The sequence below is a fragment of the Trichomycterus rosablanca genome, chromosome 10 (assembly GCF_030014385.1).
Source record: "Trichomycterus rosablanca isolate fTriRos1 chromosome 10, fTriRos1.hap1, whole genome shotgun sequence".
In the NCBI taxonomy this organism is placed as follows: Eukaryota; Metazoa; Chordata; class Actinopteri; order Siluriformes; family Trichomycteridae; genus Trichomycterus; species Trichomycterus rosablanca.
Genome location: NC_085997.1, coordinates 19,130,536 through 19,155,569, shown reverse-complemented (window position 1 = coordinate 19,155,569; position 25,034 = coordinate 19,130,536). Strand labels below are relative to the sequence as shown.

Sequence of the window (25,034 nt, the reverse complement as noted above, 5' to 3'; positions counted from 1 at the left end):
GCAACTTGACAATTTTGGGTTTGAACTAATAACCTTTTAATCAATAGTCCAGCATCTTAAGCGCTGAGCTATCACTACATACTTTTTAATGTGACAAAAAAAACAAAATGCAGGATTACAATTGTACAATGTAAAGATAGACAGCTCTGATTAATTATATGCATTTGCTTTAGGCCCTTGACATTTGTTTTAAAAGACTCACCCACTTAATTAATAAACTTAACGATTAAACTAGCCTGATATTAGAGCAGATTAAATGTTGAATTTCCTATTGTAAAGACATCTTATGTCAGTCTACAGTTTGATAAACAAATAAATAAATGCAATGCACAGAGAAAAGCAACTTAAATAAAAACACAACCAGGCTTGATCTAATAAAGTTTATTTTCTTAAAAATGACCAGTTTCCTTTTTCTTTTGTTTTCTAGGAAATTAAACCCTTTTTGAATTCATACTAGCATCTACATAATGGTTATTGAATACTTCACAATATATTAAGTCTAGATGTTATGGTACATGCATACAATTGAGGCGGCATGAGAAGCCACAGTCACCACATTACACAGAGATGGGGTTGAAATCGAGGGGCAAAAAGACAATGAGGCCGTAGAGACGTGTGTTTCAGCTTAGAAGAGGCCAGGGCCTTAAACTTAGCAAACTCCAGCAATGTTTTTCAATTCTATTTAACACTCAAAAACAAAAAGGCACAGGATGGGCCAATAACCCAAAAGAAAACATACTCTAAAAAACCTGGGGGAAATGTGTGTCAACATCAGCGCCATAATGGACGAGAATAAACAGGAGAGAAGCTGAACTTTATATAAATATTAACAACTGTTCAAGTGTATTCAACACTTTCATTGGGACCGTTTTTGCACTTAAAACCATTTAGAAATCACTTTCCAAACCTTTAGGCAGACATTTATTTAAAATAAGAAAAGAAAGGAAGGAAACTTTCCCATTTGGTGTAAATGGCAGTGAAATATGAAGCAAACACTTTGAGCTGTGGGTTCAACCACAAGTAGGCTTTAAGAATCACAGCTAGAGGAAAGTTTATAAAAAAAATAAATTAAAAAACACCACACATTGACAAATGCTTCACACCTTGCTTATCAAAAACCATAGCTGGAGGACATTGTAGTGTTAAGTTTTCCAAATCATTTTTTTCACTATTCCTCTTTCACAGAAAGAATTTATATGCTGAGACACAGTATGATTACAAGCCTAACATGCGCAAATGAAAATATTAATAACAATAATAATTATAATATATATAATAAAATAAAAGACATTCAAATACTGTAAGATTTTTGCTTGAAAATACAAAACTACATGAGAAAGCCTTAAAATCATATTTGTTGATCAGAATAACATTAACATAAAAAAGCAAGTGCTAACCACAATTTTTAAATTTTTTTATACCATACATATTAACCAGCAAATCTGTTACCTAGAAACAGTTGCCACGGAAGCCATGTCATCATGGCTCTACCTCCTATCCAGTCAAGCTCTCTGGGGGAGGGGTGATCACTCCATGTGTTTCTGGCCATTGTCATATCTGTACAAAACTGCAGAAGGACCTCTCCAATTAAACCTGCACATATTGGGTTTGATGTTGCCACCGTTCTGCTGTTCAAACCTCACGCCACAGTCATCTCATCTCTTAATCTCCAGAATCCTGAGTCAACATATTGCTTCTCTTTGCAGCTCTTACCTCTTCCACAGCTCTAGTAAACCCAACTTTTTGCAGATCAAAAGCAAACTGAAAAAAAAAAACGGAATCTTTCGCTTCCGTTTGCATTCGGAACACTTTTAGCAATATAGAGACAGATGTCTGTATCAAGCAAAGAGGCATCTTACTGTCGGAGTCCAATTTCTCCCCGCAGATGATTTCTTTTCCCGCGGATCACAGTTTATTTAAAAGTCTAAATGTTTTTTTTAATTGTCCCGTCTCTTTGCACGGAGTCTTTCTAAGCCTAAAGTGGTAGAAGCTCTCGCTCTGTAGACAGGTTAGGTTAAAGACCAGGGTGCTGAGATGGAAAACAGGTTGAGCCTCAGTTGTGTTGTAACGTGTTAGACTCTATAGGAGGCGCAGAGTCATACAAAGTGTCCGTGTCGTGCGTGGGCTCGCCGGCCAACGTGCATGGATTTGACAACGTTCCTGCACCGCAATCACAGAAAAACCTAGACAGATAAGATGGTGTTAGATGAGACTTAAAAAGAATCGGTCAACACTACATATTACAGCAGATTTAATTGCATAATTCAGTTTAAACTGTGAATACGGCTGAAACAAACATCATTAAAATCAAATAAAAATGACTGATTACTGAAGTTAAGATTTTTGCCACAATAAGGAAACCTAAGTCTAATCTAATCTGCAGCTAATGAGCATTTTTCTTATTTTCAACCACCACTTAATCACGGTCAGGGTTGTGGGAGGTCCAGTTCCACAGGAAACACTGGGTACAAGGCAGGAATACTCTGGACAGGGTGCCAGCTCATCCATTGCAGGGCTTTGGATACATAGACTGAGGTAGCTTTGTGTTTTAGGTACTGGACTAATGATCAGACGATTGCTGGTTCAATCCCCACTAATGCCAAGTTGCCACTGTTGGGCCCCTAAGCCTGCTCCTCAATTGCTTATAGGGGGATTCAGAGTCAATGGATAAAAGCATCTTTGATTAATGCCGTAAATATAAATGGCTTTGGCTATCCTCAGACATTGGTATTCATGTCTATGCAAACGGCCTGGCATGTTGAAACCCTGATCTCAAAGGATGCGAGTGCCTGCCAGTGTGCCCTACTTTCTAATTTCCAGTTTTTTGTTTGTTTTTAATTTATTTTATATTAAAAGGTCTACTGCTCAGTTCATTCCAGCTAGCTGCATCTAAATCAAAATGTCTAGCACAAAACGCACAAAACTGTTTGGCTGTTGCATTGATATTTGTGTTCGATTCATACAAAGTTTATATTACACATCAATATAAGAAGTCCTAACCTAAACAGCTAAACTGTTGTACTTAAAATGGAACCTTTTACAGTGTGACAGATCTTATGACATTTTAATCTGCAAAATTGGCAGGTAAATGAACACTAACCTATCATGTCGTATAAACTCAACATCATGCCCTTGGTGGCACTTCTTAATACAGTTCACACAGATTGCATTTCTGTCAGTTGTGTTACAGGTGTGGCACCTGAATCAAAGAAAAGAGCAGAAAAAGGCAGCCATGTTAATAACAGTAAATTTAAACTGTAGAAACAGTAGTCATTTTTTTAAAGTAACCACCAGTTACTGTACCTGTAAAAATCGTGCATGGGATAGCTGGTGTAACTGGAAATCTTGTACAGGCACTGACCTCTGCTTACAGCTTTCTCTATGGCATCTTGATTGTTCATGATTTTGTTATCTAAATAAACAAGACAAACACTTTATTAGATGATGCACAAACACAACAAACAGCAGTTTGTCTTAGTTTGGTTCAGTTTTTACCTTTCATTGTGACATTAACACCAGAGGCTAGAAACAGCCCTCCAAATCGGTTATTGAATATTTGATTGCCTTCCAAGGTTGCTGTAGCATGATTTGTTATCTCAATGCCTAAAAAGTAAAAATACAAAAAAGAGGTATTAAGTAAGTAAACTTCTTAGTGCAACTAGAAAATTATTCAATATATTATTTTTACATTCATTCAGAAAGTACAAAACCAAAGTACTCAAATTTCTCCTTCTTCAACTGACCTGCAGCAAAGCCATCAAATATTCTGTTCTTCCTCAACACTGGGTGACTGTTTGTACTTATGAGAACACCAGCCTGGGCATTCCTGAAGATGTCATTCTCTTCCAAAATTCCTTCAGGTACAAAAACATCACATTGTTACAGAAACAACACTAATGATCTGAACCAAATTAACGCCTATAAATCAGCATGTATACAATGTATGAACATGTTTCTTTAATCCACTGTATGAGGTAATACATGTTCCCACATTAGACTTACCTCTCCCACCATTAAATATGCAGATACCACCATCCCGACCATCGTGGATCTTGTTCCTGCGTAAGGTGGGATTGCTGTCTGTTTTAATCCACACACCAGCCATTGCGTTGTCAAATATTTCATTGTCCTCAATGAAGCCCAGACCTGAGAACCAACCATGACGATTACATTAAACATAAGCAAAACATAACTGTCTTAACATCAGTTTGCAGTCCATGCAAGTAAGAGCTACAAGCAGCTAAAACCCAAAAATGAAGTTTTAGTGCTACTGCCAAAATACGGAAAAAAAATAACATTAACTTACCAGAGTTGTAAACAAGAATGCCTCCATTTTGACCTCCCCATATTTTGTTTCTTCTAATTTTAGGGTTGCTTCCAGTTCTGTTTCAACACAAAATAATGTAAATGTTACACAGAATAAAAGTCTGATAATTAGTATAGTATCTATACAAATCCTGATTAGTGTCAGGTCTGATATTAGTTTAAAATCTGTAGTCTGTAAAAAGTGTGAAATGATTCATCTTGGTCTAAATGTTGTACATCATAAAAACCTGGCATTGTGTGTTGACTTTTAGATCCAGTGTACAAACATAATTCACAAATGCATATTTGCAATAATAACTACTCATGTAAAAAACAAGCTGAATAGTGAACCTTGTGTTTGCAAAACAACGCAGCAGTGTAGATTTTGAATACTGATTGTGGACATCTCAATCAGCATTAAAGGATCAAATAATTTTGACATGTCTGACTATTAAGTTTAGTCAATTGTAAACTTATTAAATCATGCTAACAGAGGAAATGACATTTTTGATTGACTAACATAGACTTGGAAGTATTTTTTACAAAGCAACAGGAATGAAAAATATGCAAACCTGATAAGCACATCATGTTTTATGCAAAGAACGACACAACTGTATTTGCTGATGTTTGGAGACACTGGTCAATCCATTTTTAAATGGTGTACCGTACCTGATTTGGACCCCAGAGTACATGTGGTTGTAGATGTCATTATCTTCCAACACCCCATGACCGTTATCATAAAAATACACTCCAACCTAGTAACATAAATCACAAACTTACACTTAAATAGCACCAACAGAAGTACAAGTTTAAAAAAAAAAAAAGAAAGATTCTTACCTGTTTGCCACTGTGTATCCTGTTTCGCCGAAGGACAGGCGTGCTCCCTGTGGTCACCCAAACCCCTGCCAGTGTGTTGCTATACACTTCATTCTCTTCAATAACACCCTGGCCTTTTTCATGCTACAAACATTGTACACAATATTAGTTGTTTATGCACACAAACATATACATATATGAGATAAATAGACAAACAGGTATATTTAATGAATACCCACCACATAGATGCCTCCATGCTGACCATCATGAATCTTGTTGTGTCTGACTATAGGACAGCTGTTGGTTCTGATCTGAATTCCAGCGAGGGCATTTCCATAAATATCATTGCCCTCTATAAGACCTCTGCCATCCCCAAATATGTAAACGCCTCCTTGGTTTCCATTAAAAATAGCATTACCCCTGGAAGAAAAAATTTTTATAAATCAGTTAAAAACAAAAGCAACAGCATAATAAATCAAGTTCAGCAACTAGGCTTGGTTTACTGATCTTAATGAAATATTTCATATTTCAAACTGCCAGAAGACACAAAGATAAGTAAGGAACACAAACCTAATGGTAGGGTCACTGTTTGATGTAATCCATACGCCAGCAAAGTTATTGGCATAGATCTTATTCTCTATGAACTGGCCTCTGCCCTTCTCATGCACGTAGATGCCCCCTGTTTGGCCGTGGTGAATTTCACAACGCACTACTGTAGGATTGGCATAGGCCTTCACCTCAAAACCTGCAATCCTGTTTCTGTGGATGTTGCAGCTCTCAAAGTAGCCCTGTAGAGGGAGACATACAATCAAACACAAGTCTCTAGTTAATGGCTGCTGGAGAGCAAAGCTGTTAAAGTCAAAATGGAGCAATGAACTTACCATTCCATGGTCGAATGTGAAAACTCCAACGTCTCTGCCATGATGGATGTGGTTCCTTCTGATAATGGGGTTGCCATGGTTTTTCACCCAGATCCCCGCTAGTGCATTATTGGAGATTTCGTTGTCTTCATAAATGCCCTGAAATAATTAAACATTAAACTTCATTCGGCAGATCTTACAATCAAAAAACTGTTTCATGTAAAACGTATAATCAATTTTAAATCTGTTTAAACCTGCAGTAATGTTTAATGATTACTCACATAAACCACTAAACTAATTTGAAACACATTTTTTATACATAGATCAGACTTAACAACCCAAACACATTATTGTGTAACTATACAATAGTGAAACAACTACATTTTGTAATATTCATAAAGTATGTGCACAGTTCACAGCAATGACAAGAGTTTACAGCTTGGTCCCCAAGAGGGCCAGATGAAACAAAGCAAGCCTAAAATGCAACTTCAGGCATTTAGTAACACAATACATTTTTATAAGGGATTCCACATAACTGCTGCAATTACCACCACTGCCTGATGCCTGCACAATAAGACAGGATAATGGAGATCAGTGAGCGAAACAAAGTACAGCGAGTTTTTTTCTGGGCTTAAAATTATTAAGTTCATTTTTATGAGGCGTCTTGTTCAGGTCCTCAAACTTTTTGGGCTCAATTGCAGTTTACTGAAGGAATAATGACTTATCAAGTCAAAAAATCAAGGTCCATAGAGACATGGTTCAACCTGTTTAGTGTAGAGGAACTGCAGAGACCTGCACAGAGGCCTGGTCTCAACCCTACTGAACACATTTGGGATGAATCAGAACATAAATTGCAAGCTGGGCCTTCTAGTCCAACACTCTTTTAAACAAATGAGCACAAACTCCCCCATACTATTTTTTTTTTTTTTTTTTTTTTTTTTTGCAGTAATAGTCATAAAGAGCAAAAAAAAATCTTATATTAATGGCTACAATTCTGGAAACGGGAGTCAAGCTTATGACAGGTGTCTACATACTTTCAATGTAGTTTGGTTGAATTACTTTCTAGTTAAAGTTTGGCACAAGAGATAAAAAAAGCAATGGTGTTAATAAGCTTAAGGCAATATGGAATTGCTAAACACAGTCAATGTAACTGTTCAGCCTTACACTGGAAATATGAAGTTAGTGTGTGCTGGTGCAGGTGATCTTAGTTGTTACCTGTGCATGGTCCGTGATGTAAAGTCCAACATTTTCACAGTCACTGATATTGCAGTGTTTGATAATAGGACATGTACCCTGACCACTTACACACACCGCTGACCCCACTGCAAAGACACACAGATAACACAGATCTCAGTTGAGCAAAACACAGAAAAACATTCGACCCACTTATGTTATTTTATCCACTCCATACAAAAGCTTGGCAAAATAATTTCATAAAATCTACAATAACAATACAAAAAAAAAACATAACCCTGTTGTTCAGACTGCAAGAACAAAATGGTTTGACAAAGTGAAATCAAGATGCTACATTACCTGTGCATGTGCTGCGAATAATGCAGTGGTCAATGTTCGGGCTGCAGTTCACTGTAATCTCCAGGCAGTGGTGTGCATTGTGATGCTGTGCTGATTTATCATCAGGGTTAAACTGGAGGGGGAAAATAGATAATCTATTAATGTACGTCAAATAATAGAACGCATGCACTTATAAAGCAGTGTTTATTATTTTTGCTGCATGATTACGTGTAACTACACAGTTGTGACAGCAGAGGGCTGTAATTATACTCGCCTGTGTACCCACTGTGCATGTACAGGATTAAAGCAATGCCCCCTAGAGGGCAGGTCAAAGCTGAAACGGCACTGCAATAACACTAAACTAAATTCCATGTTCAATCTTTACACAGTAGATGTTGTTCGTTTTCTAACAAATAAAAACAAAACTATTTGCAAGCTGTTCAGGAAAAAATAATCTACTTTATGATATTCTGTAACACAATGAGATTCAGCTTCTTAAATCTTTAAACCATTATGTGACTGTACTCAATTTGTTTTAAATGACAAACACATGTTTAAAGTATGTAGCATTACATCATCTAGGAGCAGTGAGTTTAAACATGACTGGTTAAAATGAAACTCTTGTTTAATACACATTGTCATTGATACATCAAAACTCTAACAATATTACATATGTACAAAATTTGAGACAGAGCCCCTGTTTAATCATGCCATATTATATCTCCATTGTATATGTATTCGAGCACACCAGCAATGTGCAAAGCATTATTGCATACCAAGTAAACAGCAAGTATTTAAACCTTTTACACGCTATACAGCAAAACTGCTTTCTGCTGGTTGTGCCCAGCAGGCTGTGCCAACGAGCAGCAAGTTTAAAACTGTACAATACTAAAGGACAGTATTAATGGTGTATTCACTCACATGCTGTTTTGTATAGGGCATATACAAGGAAGCTCTGGCAATAGTTGTCATTTGGAGACAAGGTTTATAAAACTTGTTTGTTTTGTTAATTAATGGGAAAATTATAAGCATATTAAAGACCTTTGAAGCCACGAATTTTTTTCTCAATCAAGAATGAGAAAATTTGCAGTCATGCTGTTTTCTTTGCGCACAATGTGACACTAGATTGATGAAAGGATTAAACAGTTAAGCATTTGGCAAAACGTCTTTCCGCCATGTCTGTGCTTTGCTTTTGACTTCAGACAACTTGAAGCAACAAGGTATGAGGTACTGCCTCACTCCATAGCAAAAAAAAATGGTGCAGCCAGTGCAGAAGTGGTGCTGCAGCGTATTGTGTGAATGCAGCCCACACCACACCATAAACTTGCAGCTTGTGGGTGGGGTCTGGCTGAGACTGGGAGATGTCTCCGGAAATGGTCCAGCATTTTGGTTGTTTGCAATTTAGCCATGACATTAACATTTAATGAACACGCTACTTGTAACATAAAAATTCCTTTTCATTTTACAAGCTTGGTAGAACAATTTAACTTCAAGGTTAACTTGGGAAACAATATCTTGTCCTACATTCACATAAATCCATATACATTTGGAAGTTTGTTGGTAACTGCACCAGAAGTGTAAAAACCATGCATTACTGAACCTTTATACTACAAAGTTAAAAGCTAAAAGTATCTGCCAGACTTACCCTAATGGTCATGTAGCCTACATATGCATCTTCTGAACCCTCCATAAACACAAATGTTGAATCTCTAGTGTTCTCAATAACCACTTTATCTGCTACCTTTCCCGGGGCTGTAAAATAAGAAATTAAACAACAGCTAAATACATGGTACACTTGACAAATGTGTTTGGCCTCTAATTTAGAAATAGACTTGTTAAGGCTTACCTGCCCCAATCATTGTGATGGGAGATTCAATGTAGATCCATTCATCTGTGTAAATACCAGAATGAACAAATATCAACCCATCAAAATGGGCCTCCTGAACACCTCCCAATGCATCCTCAATGGTATCATAGTACTGAAAAGCAGAGCATATTACATCACTTAATGATAATAAAACAGGTTCATGTTTTTATTTCAAAGTGACAAATAGCTGAGAGACAACAATGTAACAAACATCTTACCAGCATATTTTCTCTCCCTTTGTATCTAGCTGGATTACTGTAAAAATGTTCTGCAAAGCCAGGCTTTACGTGTGCTCCTTTGTACTGTACAAAATTAATTGGAAGAGGTTAATCATGAACCAGTGACATAAAATAGGAAGAAATTATCACACTATGATCACACTTTCCCTTGTGGATGTTTTACAACGAATCTAAAATTAAAACAAAGAATTTTAGATGGTGCTAGAGACAGTCATACCAGCTGCTGAAAGCTTTCCTTCCATGGGTTTGGCTGTTCATATTCTTCAGGGTTTATCTGGTAGAATTTGCCAGGCTCTGGGTGCATCATGGGCCGTGTGTATTCAAACACCTCCATGTACAATCTTTTCCTGTGGTGTACAACAACAAAAAACATTAAAAACAAAATTCTACTGAAAAATACATAAAGTTTCTCAACACTGTCCAAAATATTTATCAATCAAGGACTTGAAACATGCTGTTTTGAGCTTATATCCATCACCATGACATTGCATAATAAGAACTCAGATGTCCTAGCAAATAGTAGGCATTATAAACAGATTTACTGTATTGAGACTGTTATAGGGTGAAAACTTTTTCTTTAAAATGCACTTTGAGAGACCTTATAACTATTTCTATAGATTTCCATCTCTTAGTTTACTAGACTGCATATTTCTTTATACGTTTCACATTTACTTGATTTAAAAACTTCATGATTCATAAAAATATCCAGACAAATAAATTTGAACCATCAGATATTACTCAAAATGATAATAGTATGAAATACAAAAGTTAGAAATTAGTTGTAAAAAGCATTGTAATTTAACATTATTTAAATAAAAATCTCACAAAAAATCTCACACAAAGTGCATCTCTAATCCAAGACATCTCATGCTAGAGGACAACACTTTACTTTGGGATCAACTACAATAATTAATTAAATACGCTAGTGCTCACCATAGAATAGGGTCGTTAGCCAGCTCACTGAATCGCTTGCAGACACACGCAGCCTGACACAGGTCCTGTTCCAGCAGGTATGAAAAGATCTTCAGGACCACCTCATCTGGAAGCTTCTCTTGAAGATACTGTTCTGCAGGGGACGCTTAGAAGAGCAAATGACAAAGTTAGCCACAGAATTCCCGTTGTTCAGTAGTCAAATCCTTAGCTTCCTTTGCTGATCTAAATGTGTCTGCAGTTTCTAAAATGTAAATAAAATGTCTGTGATCTCAGAATCAGAAATCCAACCATCTATAGTTGAATGCTCTGAGATAGCTAACTTTCCACTAATGATTAAGAAATTCATGCATTAAAGAAAATCTCAGAACAAGCAACCACAATACTGACTATACACTGGTGCCCTGCACTGATCACTGGACAAAATATTCACAAAAGGTTTTTCCTCTTGATGTGACTTATTTTTCACTCATATCAAGCACCAAGGTGGACAAAAAAGAAATATAAATAACCAGCCACCTTCCACTCTTACAGTGGTAACAGCAAGTCAATGCACATTCTACAAACAGTCAAGGCTGTTTTATAGACGACGGGCTACACACTAAACATTCCGCTAAAACAGCAATAACACTGATAGTGGACAAAAATGCAGTTAAATTGAGAATAGAACAGGATCCAAGTACCTGACTCTAAGGATGCAATTATCTGCTTAAATTATTAACATTACTTCATTAGACAACTGTTTCAATAAAATGCTACTGAGAAAATCAATGTAACAATTACAAAGTACTTAGTGCAAGGGCTTGGCTCTTAGTAACAAACCTATAACCTTCGCTGTAGGCCGTTAACCCCAGACTATGCAATGTTGCTGCGCTTGTAATGTATGATGAGTGGAACACAGACAAACGGAGCAAATAACTACTACACACTTACTGGGTCTTGTTTACAGGGCTGCAAAAGCTTATTAACAAAAGTGATACAAATAGTGGGCAAGGAATTTCATGATCGATTAGTTGGGTTTAATAAACATTCATATTTTAGCCATACTAGCACTTAATTTTCTAAACTTTTCCCTGCAAATTAACCACAAAAAACCAAACTATGCCTGACCAGCATTTTCAGCCATGTGTGTTTTATATCAGCTGGTTCAAATCACAAATGGTTTTCCATCAACCCCTCTTACTTAGGGCAATAAAGACGTTTACTATGTAGTGTGTACCAGGCCTATCTTCTCTAGGATACCTGCTACTCATTAACAATTTTTAATTAATGCAAAGTGTCATTAACTGATCAATAAGTAATAGTCATAATAACCCCACAGTCCTTAATTCATTAGTTAGATGTTTTGTTCTCATGCAATGACAACCCAATGTGTACAATACGTTAATGTACTCTATATTCACTTCAGTTTGTTTTCACAGTTTTAGAACACGTGAAATCAAAGAAAACCAAAATACAGCCTTAAGTACTTAGGGATGTACACTCCATGTTTATAACCAGTCAACAGCCAGAAAGCTCACCAGTTTTACGAATGTGCAGGTGTTTATTTCGTAGGAGTTAGATGCACATTTCTAAAGAGAGAAAAAATAATTTCGTTTCACCACTCACCTGGAAGGTCTTGAGACTTCCCGGACACTCTTGCACGTTTTGCTCTGTGGCCAAAAGTTTCTGTTGCTGAAGTGGAGGCTCCCTACAAACATAACATGACCAAATACATTCTAAATGGTTTAAAGGTAACTTTTTAAATGTATTTTGAAAGCTTTGAAAAAACATCTAAGGAGGAGGAATACCCCTACTTGCAATAAACCCAACAAAAACGATTTTAATAGATCACCAGCAAATCAGATTTGTTTTCTCGTTTCACAGAACACAATCCCAAAGCTTCTGTGGCTTATTTACAAGGTTTTGGGCAGCTGACCTTGGGTCAGTAGAGGTATACATCTTGAAGTTATGGCATTGAGACATTCAGTGTTTAGTATGCAGCCTACGAAGGGTTTTGACCACCTGCTCCACCATCTCCTCAGGAATCTGGTGGCAGCCGGTGATAGTTTCCTCTTTCTGCCTGCTCTGTTGTGAGTTATGCTTCTATGTGATCGATGTATTTCTAGTAGCACTCAGTGCCTTTTCTATCTTTTGTATCCCTTTCCTTGATTGTGGAAGGCAATTATCTTTTAAGGTAATTAACTCTCTTGACTTAACCATATTACTAACATGAAATCAAACAGCACAGTCAAAAAAAAAACTGGACTGCCCAGGTATTTGATGTGTTTTATCACGAGCACACCTAGTTGTGCTTGTGCGCTCTTATGAAAGTTTATAAAGTTTGCTTATAAACCTAATTACAATGAGGATTTAATCATTTTGATTGTGTGTATTTTATACGTGTATAACAATTGTGTACCTCCATACTGCTCTTTGTGGGACACGCGGTTCTCTTAGGCAACAAGGATTTTCTGCGAAGTTGGTATGGACTGTTTTGAGCTCCTGGACCAGATTCTTCTGCAACCATATCTGCAGGAATGTCCTCATCTGCAAAAAGATTAGAACATAAACATACATTATTTGTTTTGCTATTCACTTTTAACACATTTCTATATTTCCAAATGCAAGCAGCATACAGTACTTAAAGGTATGTTTGTTTATTAGGATTTTAACGTCATGTTTTACACTTTGGTTACATTCATGACAGGAACAGTAGTTACTCATTACACAAGATTCATCAGTTCACAAGTTTATATAGAACACAGTCACAGTACTTAAAGGTAGGAATAAAGACAAAGATGATTAGAACTTGGCATCACTGCCATAAATATCAGCTCATTAAAGGCATTTGGTTATTCTTTAAATAGGAAATCAGAACATTTCAAAACAAGTTTTTAAGCATGCAACACAGGACTTGCAACCCACAGTATGACCTGGATCACTGTTGGATCCCATGTAACAAAAAAGTTAAGAAATATTGCTTTACAAAGTTTCCTTAATGTATTAATCATTATGATTAGTCCTGGGACAAGTTAAATTAATTTTTTTAATCCGCCTAAATACCTCAAAACCTCTATGTGCTATCTACCTGTCAACCCCTTGTGTATTCATGATCATTTCATTTTTACCAACCACTGTATCCTGGTCAAAGTTTCAGTGGATATAATTTCACAATCAATATCAGGAAACCTATTGTAGTTGAAACTACAGCCCTTAACCTGTCGTTAAATGCATAGATGCTTGTTAGTCCCTGTCTACTAGCTAATATCACCATTATAAGGATAATATGCATGCATGTGGAATAATAAATAAAATAGAAATAGCTTAGAATTGATTTATTATTGATGGTGCGGGACGTTTTAAATGCATAGATTCTAAAGAGCTTTTTAACGTTGACATTCTTAGCTAATTTTACTCCTATTTGTGTGTTAATTACATATTGCATTTCAGTGTTCAGACAACTAGGAAGTGTACAGTCTGCACCAAATGGTATTATTGATAAAGGCCAAACTACTGTAGCTAACAATTGAAAGAAATGTGATCTAAACTACAACTTATTTATTATTTGACTTTTTTACACCACTTTATACACTTGACTGTGTCATTTATGGCATGATTGGTGTTATGTTTAAGTAATTTTTTTTCTTGTTTCTATTTGTTCATTTATATTTTTGTTAGCATTTTTGTTTCTGCCAGGAAGTTTAAGATTGTTCTTGTGTTTTCTTGGTTGAGGGTTTCTTTAACAGTTCCAGGTATGTGTATTTAAACTACAAAATGTGGTAACTCAATTACAATGAGAAGTCAAGATTAGTTGATGATTAGTTACAACAAGCAATGGTACTGTTAGTTGGCTGTGCTTTGCAGAATTGTTATGGAAGTGCTTTACTGGGCTGTACAAAATTGAGCTATATTGTTTTTTTTCCCCTCAAACACGGCCAATTCTGTTTGTGTGGATGCCCCTCCAGCTAAGTGGCTCTGCTGAGATTTGAACTTGCACATTTGAATACTCCGCAGTGGTGTGCTAGCGTGTTAGACCTCTGCACTACTTAAGTGCCCCATAGCATTAATCCTTTCTTGGTATGCAAACAATTTGCTAAAACAAGCACAACAAATGTTTCATTGGACTTGTTGAAATGTTAGCTGATTGTTAGTGGCAATTTAAAAAATACTAAATTAAAAAATATGTATTGCCTACATTATGCAGAAACTGAGATACAATAAAATGCTATTGCTATGAATTTAAAAAAAATGTAGTATTAAAACTACCACTGGCTCGGGGCCCCCACACAATCTTTTGTCTTTGCTGATCTTGTGTTGAAACATCAATAAAAATAATTAAAGCAAATGCAGCATAATTGTGGTTATATGAATGTACTTTAGACTTAGATTATGATTAAATTGGTTAGCTTTGGTAATTTGTAGTAATTCATAGAATATTAATATTAGCGTTCAATGCAATAAAAATTATTATAAAACGTCTGTGCAAAAAAATGACTAGTGCAAAGACCAGAGCAACAATGCAGACGTGTACATTTACAGTTAAGTATTTACAGGTAACCAGAACCCCAAAGCATTTATTAGATATTTGCTAAGCAATGCAAATAATGAAACAACTGGTAATTATCTTTTGTAATTTATTTTTGGTTTAACTAAATCTAACTCTTTTCTCATTTCTAATGAAAACTGTATAAAGCATACGATGTTTCATTAAAATTTTTTACATGTCAACCATCCAAAAAAAAAACATTAACTTCTGCAATTTCTACCCGAAAAAAACATAATTACCACACCAGCAGTAGCAACTATGCCATAATATTTTCTGATGAATAGAAACTAAACTGTGGAAAATGTGGTAAATGATTAAACAGTCAATATACCACTTACAACCAAAAGAAAAAGCACACATTCTTTGTTAAGGGTTTGAGGCTAACCTGAACCTCAAAAAGTCAGAGTAAGAAAAGGCTGTCGTGAGGTGGCAAAACAATTTTAAACATCATTTAACATTTAAAAGTGCATTGATACGAACCATCTTTTTCACTTTATCATATTTGTAGGTTTAGAAAGAGCAAAGAAATGCACTAAAACAAATGCATGGAGACTGTGACGCACTGGCACCCTAGCCTACATTTCCAGAAAAGGCTACAGGTCCACTAGAATAAAGCAGCTAGTTAGAATGCATAAATTGATGAGATGCACATGTTGCTCATGTAAATACACATAAATTTGAATTTATAAAATGCACTACGGTTGGTGCCCTCTCCAGGGTGTATTCCTGCCAGGTGATGCCAAACCTAACTCGGCTTTTTTTTTATCGTAACTGCACCCCCCTTCCAATCTCAGTGTTGGCTAAAGATTTGACAATTTTTACATTTAATAAGTATTTGAGATGCAATATGCTCTACCTGGTTTATGTATTTTTTGTGCAACAAACATACTTGAAAGCAGCGCTAAGGTTTAATCTTGGAACCGCTCTGACAAACAATCAGTCCTGCACTCTTGAAAGCTTGAACATAGTTCTGCATATTAACAAGTGTATACTTGTGAGAAAGATGGCAGGGGTTCACAGTGGCATCTGAGACAAGTGTGTCTTTAATGTCATTTTTGAATTTACTCCAACATAACAGCAGCAAGTCTTTGGTGTTTTTAATTTAACTTGACATTTCCTGTTTAAATATATGTTCCATATTCCTAGTCTCTGTTTCTAAAATTATGAGTTTGTCATCCATACGGTCTGTAAACTACAGCTGGGTAATACATTAAGTTATTACTAAATAATTACACACTATATGGACAAAAGTATTGGGACACTCCTAATTATTAAGTCCATGTGTTTCAGCCACAACAATTGCTAACAGGTGTAATAAATCAATTTAAAAAAAGAAAAGCAGAGTCCATAATTACATAAATAAAAGCTTGGTTTAAAGAAAGTCCAGTGGCGTGCACAGAGCTCTGACCTCAGCCCCACTGAACATCTCTGGAATCAACTGGATCATCATCTAAGGCTTTCTTGTCCAACATCAGTGCCCAGTCATACAAATGCTATTCCGACTAAAAGGGCACAAATTCCCACAGACATACTTCAGAGTCTCATGAGAAGCAGTCTCAGAGGGTCGAGTCATTGTATTTTGGGGGTCAATGTATTTTAATTTTTTTTAAATGGGATGTCCAACAAGCTCAAAAATACTTTTGGCCATACTGTGTGTAAAATATGAAATCCTATTTACCTTAGCCCAATTAAACACAAGGATGACCCAGACCAAGACAGTTTGGTGAAGTATTGGCTCAACATTCTGGAATCAACACATCAGTTAGTAACCAGGATTAAATGTTAGAGAGGGAAATCACCAAAATGCACATAAATTGTGCAATTTATGCACATTACCCAACAGCTATTGTCAATTGTAAGTTATATTTTTACATAATAATGTATGCAAATGTTGACTTTTGGACTGGATAGACTTTTCTAATGACAGGTATTTAACTTCTTCTGTTTCTGTCATTTTTAATATTTACATTAAATACCCACTTCAAATGTATCCACATCTTGACTTGTGTATGGTTACATCAAAATAAGCCAAGTTTTACATTTTAAAATGGCAAAGAAAACAGTCCTGTGCAAATTACACCTTTCTTTTATAATAATAATATATTCTAGATATAACCACAAATGGCTTCTGCAGTGGCACTATTAATAAGGACAGTAAGAGACACACCAACAGCCACTTGAAATGATAACCTAAAAACAGCAGGAACAACAGTTACACAGTGATTGATGTAATGAATTGCAATGCAACCATTTATGTACCTACACCCCACGAAAAACAGAGATTGACATTTGGCACAAAGACATTAAGACAGTGGTCAAATAACACAGATAACACAACTCGGCCAATAACTCAGCTCTGCATTTTGGTATTATGCATTAAACATCAAAAGAAAACAAACAATGTGTCATGAATATCATAGCAATTAACATTACTGACCAATTAATTGAATCTGGAAGCATAATGCCAAACTGACTAAACTAAGACTGGTTTCTCAAAAAGAACGTGAAGGTGTATGGTGTAGCCAATCATATAACTTAAATTTAATTGAAAAATGTACAAAGGATTTTGGACTTGTCGAGTCCATCAGAGGAACCCTTGGGGTATTAAATATAATTTGCCAAAATTAAAGTCCAATGCTGCAGAGAGCTCATTATTTTTTATTATTGAAAACGCCTGAAGGCTATAACATAAATGCTTTGCAAGAAAGTACTACTGTCTATTTGCATTATTTGAATAGTGTTTGACCAATTAGCTTGGTTATGACATTCGTTAGTTCTCAAAAAAAAAAAAACACAACTTTTTGTATACGTTTGAAAGTACGAGTCAAAATACAGTATGTGTGTAATTCTTTAGTAGACATATGCCCTGGATGTATGCTAAATAAAAACAATAGCTGTTAGCACATAGTGCAATTGTGTTAAATCCCCCACCCGGTGCAACCAAAACGTAAGCATACAGGATTTACTTTTCAGGATCTTTCAATTCAATCTATAATTCCAACTTTGGACAGTATGAGTGAACAGTAATAAACTGCTGTTAAAAGGAATCAGTTTTATCATTAATGCCAGCATTGAGAGGTTGGATACATTATCTCAACAAAAAGCAAGACGTACATAAAGGTGAAGGATGAGCGTTTTGTTCACCACGAATCCAATGGCGTAGTTAACAAGATTGCTAAATATTCTTTACTGCGTACCAGACCGCACACTACCATGCTAAACAGTATGTCAAAACATTAACGCCGCCGTTGAGGACTTATTATTTAGGCATACTGTTTAGTGAAGTAGTATGCGGTTTGGGACGCAGCCTTCGTTACTCAGCTAGCTAGTTATGTTACTGTTAAGCAAAATCCTGGTAACGAGTAAACACAAAAGAAAACACGATTTAATAGCAAGAGACAGCGAGTTTAGAAATGAGCCAGAATGCACTGTCCAGCCTTGCGTGCTACGTAAAAAATATATATGGTTATTTTGCAGGCTTGACAAATTGTAGTGTTGATAAATTGTCAACCAGCAAGCGAACGAGCTAGCATTAGCTATTAAAATGGCAGCTTGCTAAGCAGCTGCGCAACGCAGATTCACTATCCAAACACACAATTTAAACAGAGCAGATCAGGCTCGGTGATAGTTTGCTTAGTTTAACGGGAATTAATGTGCTGGTTCTTTCTTTCAGCAGTCCGACAATAATTTTGAATTGCGTTAAATGTTTAGCTCCGAGTATGCAGTTAGCCGAAATGCTAACGTATAATGAAGCCCAAACAAAGCGCGGCCTGGCCTGTATAGCGCCGTGTCCGAAGCCTCGACGTTCGTTACTCAGACCTTCAGGAATAATTAAATCACATAACACGCTGACGCAAACGCCACGAAAAGAAAAAGCGAAATAAAAAATGAGTTCAGTTGTTATTTAGAAGGGTTCAGGCTCACCTCTTTGTGCGTTATTCCTCTCGGGCTGCACCGGGCGCGGCCTCGACACTCGCCTGGCTCTTCTGTTAGTCGCTCTGACCGAGTTCATTTGGCGAGCTGATTTTTATTCAAAAAGCTACAACCTTTCCCTCGAACCGTTTACTCCTGTCGTTACCATAAGGTCTGTAGTTTCAAACAAACCGGCTGCAGAGGATAAACACTCAAATATGTATAAATGCGAGTTAAATTTTTTCGGACAGCTCCCCCTGGTCTCTCCGCTGTTAGAGCTCGGTGTGTCTCTCTCTCGCAGGAGGAGCCATTAACTCACTCACATACACAGAGCTACAGATCTACAGGAGAGAGAGAGAGAGAAGGGGATTCACCATCACCCATTCATCATTAACATCCTGTGTTCGATGCAGAGTACAATATTATACCGTGCATCATAAATATGCTTTGTAGTTTTTTTTATTAAAAATAAATCACCAAATATAAAAAAAGAGTGACCTGAATACAGGACTGCTGCATGGTTTACATTACATTCACAACATTCTCCATGTTCTCCTCATAGCCGAATCCAAGTGAGTACATTGATTGCACTAACTGAACAGTCAAATACACAAACTGCATGGTTTAAAAAAAAAAAATAGAATAAGTTCTGTTCTTGCTCACCAGTTAACAGTGGGAAATCACACTGTCTATAAATCACATAAGCAAATAAATAAAGAATTATTGACACAACAAAAACACAGTCAATAAATATTTTGACCATTTTATCATTTATTTCCACTGTCCAACTCTTCCTAATCAGGGTTGCAGTGGGTCCAGCACAACCCAGAAAAACACATGATGCAAGACACTCTGGGTAGGCATTCAATCTATCACAGGTCGTAACACATACAGTAGTGTTCAAAAAAATAGCAGTCCAACACCATTAACTTTATAAATCACTGTTTTTAGTAGAAGTGATATTTCTACATAGCAAAAAATTCACTTGAAAGTGTAGTAGAGTAATGAAAACAAAACAAACCCAACAATTAGGACATGCTTACCACTCATTCTGAGTAATTGAAGCATTGATTGAAAGGGGGTTGTTCAAAATAATAGCAGTGAGGAGTTCAATTGGTGAAGTCATTCATTCTGCAGAAGAACGGGTGTCAATTTTGGCCCTTATTTAATGTAGGAAGGTGGCAAATGTTGCACAGGTTGGTCATAGCTCATTTCCTTTTGAAATATTGGGTAAAATGGGTTGTTCCAGACATTGTTCTGATGAACAGCATACTTTGATTAAAAAGTTGATTGTAGAGGGAAAAAACATACAGAGAAGTGCAGCAAATTATTGGCTGCTCAGCTAAAATGCCTTAAAGTGACAACCAAAACCTGAAAGACGCAGAAAGAAGCGTGGAAATACTGTTCGAATGGATCAGAGAATAGCCAGAATGGCAAAGGCTCAGTCAATGATCACCACCAGAAAGATCAAGGAACATCTGAAGTTACCAGTAAGTACAGAAGATGATTAAGTGAAGCCAATTTACCAGCAAGAACTCCTGCAAAGTCCCGTTGTTAAGATAAAGACGTGTCCTGAATGGGTTCAAATTTGCCAAGGAACACATTGACTGGTCCAAAGAGAAATGGGTCTAGTGGCCGTAGACAGTATGTCAGATGACCCTCGAGCACTGAATTCAAGCCACAGTACACTGTGGAGACAGTAAAGCACGGTGGTACAAAATGATGATATGGGGATGTTTCTCATACCATGGTGTTACGTCTATTTATCACATACGAGGGATCATGGATCAGTTTAAATATATCAGAATACTTGAGCAGATCATGTTGCCCTATGTCGAAGAAGAAATGTCCTTAAAACGGGTGTTTCAACATGACAATGACCCAAAACATCTTGGTTACAGACAAACAAGATTGAGGTAATAGAGTGGCCAGCCCAATCCCCTGACTTCAATCCCATAGAGAACTTGTGGGCTGAAATCTGTTTCACGTTTTTTTGAGGCAAAACCCAAAATTGCAGAAGAACTGTGGAATGTCGTCTAATCATCCTGGACTGGAATACCTGTTCAGAGGTGCCAGAAGTTGGTCGACTCCATTCAACACAGATCTCGGAAACAATTGTTATGCCACTAAATATTAGTTCAGTAATTTAAAGTAAAGTGAAACCTCAAACATTTTTTCATGTTATAGATAATTTTTTTAGTTTTTAAAGAAAAATGCTGGCACTGCTATTTTTTTGAACAGCCTAATATTCATTTTTCTTAACTTTCTGTAAAGGATTAACACAAACTGGGTACATTTAGTTAATGTTTTGATTTAGAATTGAAAGTGTAGTATTTTCAGTGCATTTGCATTTATGGAAATAAAAGTTATTATAATGATTTTGTGCTTTATTCACTTTTTTAAAGTCACTGCTATTTTTTTGAACACTACTGTACACTCACATCCAAGGACAATTTGATGCAGCCAGTCTACCCACTATTTAAATAATAAGCCAATATTTACTAGTAAACCTTCATATTCTAGTTATCTATTATGCAATTACTGAACACCAAGTCTACATATACATAAATAAATTTTTATTATCGTTCCACTGTGATTTAATTTTGACTACTCAAGTGTTGCTACTGATTAAAATGTAATTTTGTTCTCTTATCCTAGTTTATAAAACTGTCCTGGTAAATGATTCTTCATTTTACTGGTTACGCTTTCTAATATTAAATGTCTAAAAGTATATTTAGAGATTAAATAATGTTACTGCGTATACAGTTAGATTTAAGCTGTAATAAATTAAAGCAATAAGCCACGAGAGGCCGTGCATTACTGTGATTTTAGCACGGGAACTTCTTTCCCCGTGCTAAAATCATAACAGTAATGCACGGTCTCGAGTGGCTTATTGCTTTTATAAAACGGCGGTCAACATAAAATATAATAAATACAACAATGTTTAATTCATAAATGTATTTATTGTGTATAAACTTACAATAAAGCATTCTTCCGCAACGCAAAATAGTTCGATTAACAGTGTTGCTAGGCAACATGAGGGCGAAAATAACATTAACTTTTTCTATTCAGTGGCGTATTAATATGGAATGATGTGAGGTGGTCCTAGGTGTGCGTTTATCAGGGATTTTACAACGGCTTCGAACACGGCTCAGCCAATCAGATTTTAGGACTGGAACTATCCGTTTTATAATAGCTATTTTACCTCCTTAACTAAAAGTGGAATACTTAATAATGCACATCATTTAAAAGTGGCACTTGACCAACTGACAATAGTTGAGGCTGACATAAGGCATGATTCTGGAACATTATTTTAGGTACAATTTGCTTCAATAACAAACTTGTAGAGGCACATAAACATAGCCTATTCAAACAAGATAATGCCATATTGTACACAACATGACAAGTATAAAGCAAGAAAAACATCTGGTTCTAAAACCAATATGAATTTATGCTTTAGGAACAACACTGTGGGAAGTTGCTGTTAATTAGAAAAACAATATGATTATTAAGAAATGGCTTTGGGAGACAAAGCCTGATTTGTATTCCAAAAGCTATAACCTTTTCCTTGAACCTTTACTCCTGTCGTTATCATAAGATCTGTAGTTTCAAACAAACCGGCTGTAGAGGATAAACACTGAAATACATATAAATGCGAGTTAAATGTGGGTTTTTTTGTAGTTAAAATAAAAATCAGGCTTTGTATCATTGCTCAGTAATTAATAATCGTGTTTGTAATTAAAGGGTGGACTGTAATTATGATTTGGAACAAAAGCAGTATCCACAAAAGGTTGAGTCTTTGAGATGGGCAGAGAATCCCAAATTTTTCAATAATGTTTAAAAACAAATCATTAAAAAAAAATCAATGAATTTGGGGTTGTCTGTATTGCAAAAAATACCCTCACGCAACTTATTCTATTTTCTTTTGCTAGTTTTTCACATTTAAATGTTTAGGACCTTTCAACTCATTTTTATAAGTTAAAGACATAAGTAATCACAAATGCAGCTTGTAAATGATCACTCCATTTATGAACTTGTGATGAGTGTTGATGTACACTCTTTCTTTGCAGAATTGTTTTCATTTGGCTACAGAGGAACATTTTTAAGCATTGAGATGCTTGTCGCAGTGAGATAAGATTCAAGTCAGGCCACTCCAAAACATTAATTTTTTGTCAAAATATTGAGCCATTCAGAGGTGGACTTGCACGCACTTAGGATCATTGTCCTGCTGCATCACCCAACTGCTTTGTGGATTCATCAATTATGACAAGATGCCCAGGTTTTTTGGAAGCAAATCAGTCCCAGACTATTACACTACCACCACATTTGACTGTTAGTCTTAAGGTATAGTGAGGTGTTAGCTTTACACAGGTGTAACCAAACCAATGTTTTCCAAAAAGTTCCACTTTATCCCAAAAGTCCTGAGGAACCCTCAAAGATTTGTTATTTCTAGTCAGCAGTGGTTTGCATTTTGAAACTCTCCCATGGATGCTATTTTTGCCTATTGCATTTCTTATTGTGTTGTCATGTACACTGATCTTAACAGAGGTAATTGAGGTACAGTTGTTTAGATGTTTATCTGGGTTCTTTTGGGACCTCCTGGATGAGTTGTTGATGCGTTCTCGTTCACATTTTGGTAGGCTGGACACTCCTGTAAAGGTTCACCACAGTTCCAAGTTTTCTCCATATGTGTTCTGGAGTCCCAAAGGTCTGGCAGTAGGGCTGGGTATCGCCACTAATTTCCTGGATCGATTCGATTCCGATTCACAAGGTCCCGATTCGATTCGATCTTCGATTTTCGATTAAATTTCGATTCAACACATTTAGGCATATTTGAGTTACATTAACAGGTTTTGTTTAAATATGTAAAGATGTTCAGAGAACGAATGTGATAATTGTACAAAGAACATTTATTATTAAAAATATTTGTGTATTTTGTTTACATAAATAATTAATCCAAAACAGAAAACAGTAACATTTAACAGCCAGGTGTATGTTTACATTACATTTACAATGTTGTAGCATGTCAGACAAATGAAATAATAATAAAAAATGAATGTTACTGTTTTCTTTCATTTGTCTGACATGCTACAACATTGTAAATGTAATGTAAACATACACCTGGCTGTTGTACAGCTTATGCCAAGTTTACACTACACGACACTCTGATTAACACCTGGTCACTGTAATGTTCACACTACACAACTGATCGGCGATGGGGAGTTTTACACTACACCATCCATCACCAGGGGGAATCACAGGCGAGCTTCTCTGGTCTCCAAAACTACGTTTTGTCACGAAAACACACGTGAGAAGTGATGAAAGGTTTAATGATACCACGTCCAAACATGCACATCAACAAGTAGCGAGCAATCAAAGTTTGTGCGCTGATGAAATAAATGAATCTGAGTGGATTTGGCAACACGAGCAGCATGGATCGTTCTGTAGTGAGTTGGAGGTTAATAAATATTTTGTTTTGTAGAGAACGATCTCGCGTGTGCTGATGTATTCTGATAGAAACTATATTGCGCTCCACCACCTGTTTACAACCTCTCCCCTGTGTTTCCCCTCGCTGTTTCTCACATTGATTGAGAGCCGAGTTTTGATCGCAGAGCGAACACCGAGTTCCTCCCGAATCCAGAGCCGAGCGAAAATCAGTGCAAAAAGTTGTGTAGTGGTCATAACTTGAGCTTCTGCCATGCTAAACTGATGTGCAGGTCAGATCTCGTTGCATGAAAAAACAGTGGCTGGTCACGCGAAATTAAAGGGGGTAACAATAGTAATAGATTTCCGTGTGCACCGTAAAAAGGGGCGTATTAAAAAAAATCGATCTCGCATTTATATGAATCGATATCGGATCGTTCAAATAAAGATCGATTAAAATCGAAAAATCGATTTTATAAACCCACCCCTATCTGCCAGTAATAATGCCTGGGTGTGGTTAGTGACAATTCAATTGAGAACTGAATTTGGTTAACTGGTTGATTTAGTAGCTAAGGGAGCAATTACTTTTTCACAGGCCAATACTGGTTTTGAGTACATTTAAAAAAAATTAAACAATAACT

At 36.3% G+C, this 25,034-nt stretch overlaps 1 protein-coding gene across 1 annotated transcript; it reads right to left on the bottom strand.

The window, feature by feature from the left end:
• Positions 1–366: 366 nt before the first annotated feature.
• fbxo11b (F-box protein 11b) lies at positions 367–19,260 on the bottom strand. The gene is made up of 22 exons (XM_063002914.1): positions 18,982–19,260; positions 12,931–13,058; positions 12,138–12,219; positions 10,533–10,677; positions 9,817–9,946; positions 9,579–9,662; positions 9,340–9,472; positions 9,139–9,245; positions 7,515–7,626; positions 7,197–7,303; positions 6,003–6,140; positions 5,692–5,909; positions 5,361–5,541; positions 5,143–5,265; positions 4,975–5,060; positions 4,307–4,383; positions 4,003–4,146; positions 3,744–3,854; positions 3,496–3,603; positions 3,304–3,412; positions 3,101–3,199; positions 367–2,183 (listed from the first exon to the last, which is right to left on the bottom strand). Exons 1-22 carry the CDS (start codon positions 19,067–19,069, stop codon positions 2,054–2,056), a joined length of 2,640 nt encoding a protein of 879 aa, XP_062858984.1. The 5' UTR covers positions 19,070–19,260; the 3' UTR covers positions 367–2,053.
• Positions 19,261–25,034: the final 5,774 nt, after the last annotated feature.

Excerpts from the sequence above, each read along its gene's own strand:
- fbxo11b (XM_063002914.1), bottom strand. The coding sequence starts at position 19,069 with ATGAACTCGGTCAGAGCGACTAACAGAAGAGCCAGGCGAGTGTCGAGG. Across the intron at positions 10,678-12,137 it reads GAAGTCTCAAGACCTTCCAG|CGTCCCCTGCAGAACAGTAT; the intron begins GTGAGTGGTGAA and ends TGCTCTTCTAAG. Across the intron at positions 3,855-4,002 it reads CATATTTAATGGTGGGAGAG|GAATTTTGGAAGAGAATGAC; the intron begins GTAAGTCTAATG and ends TTGTACCTGAAG.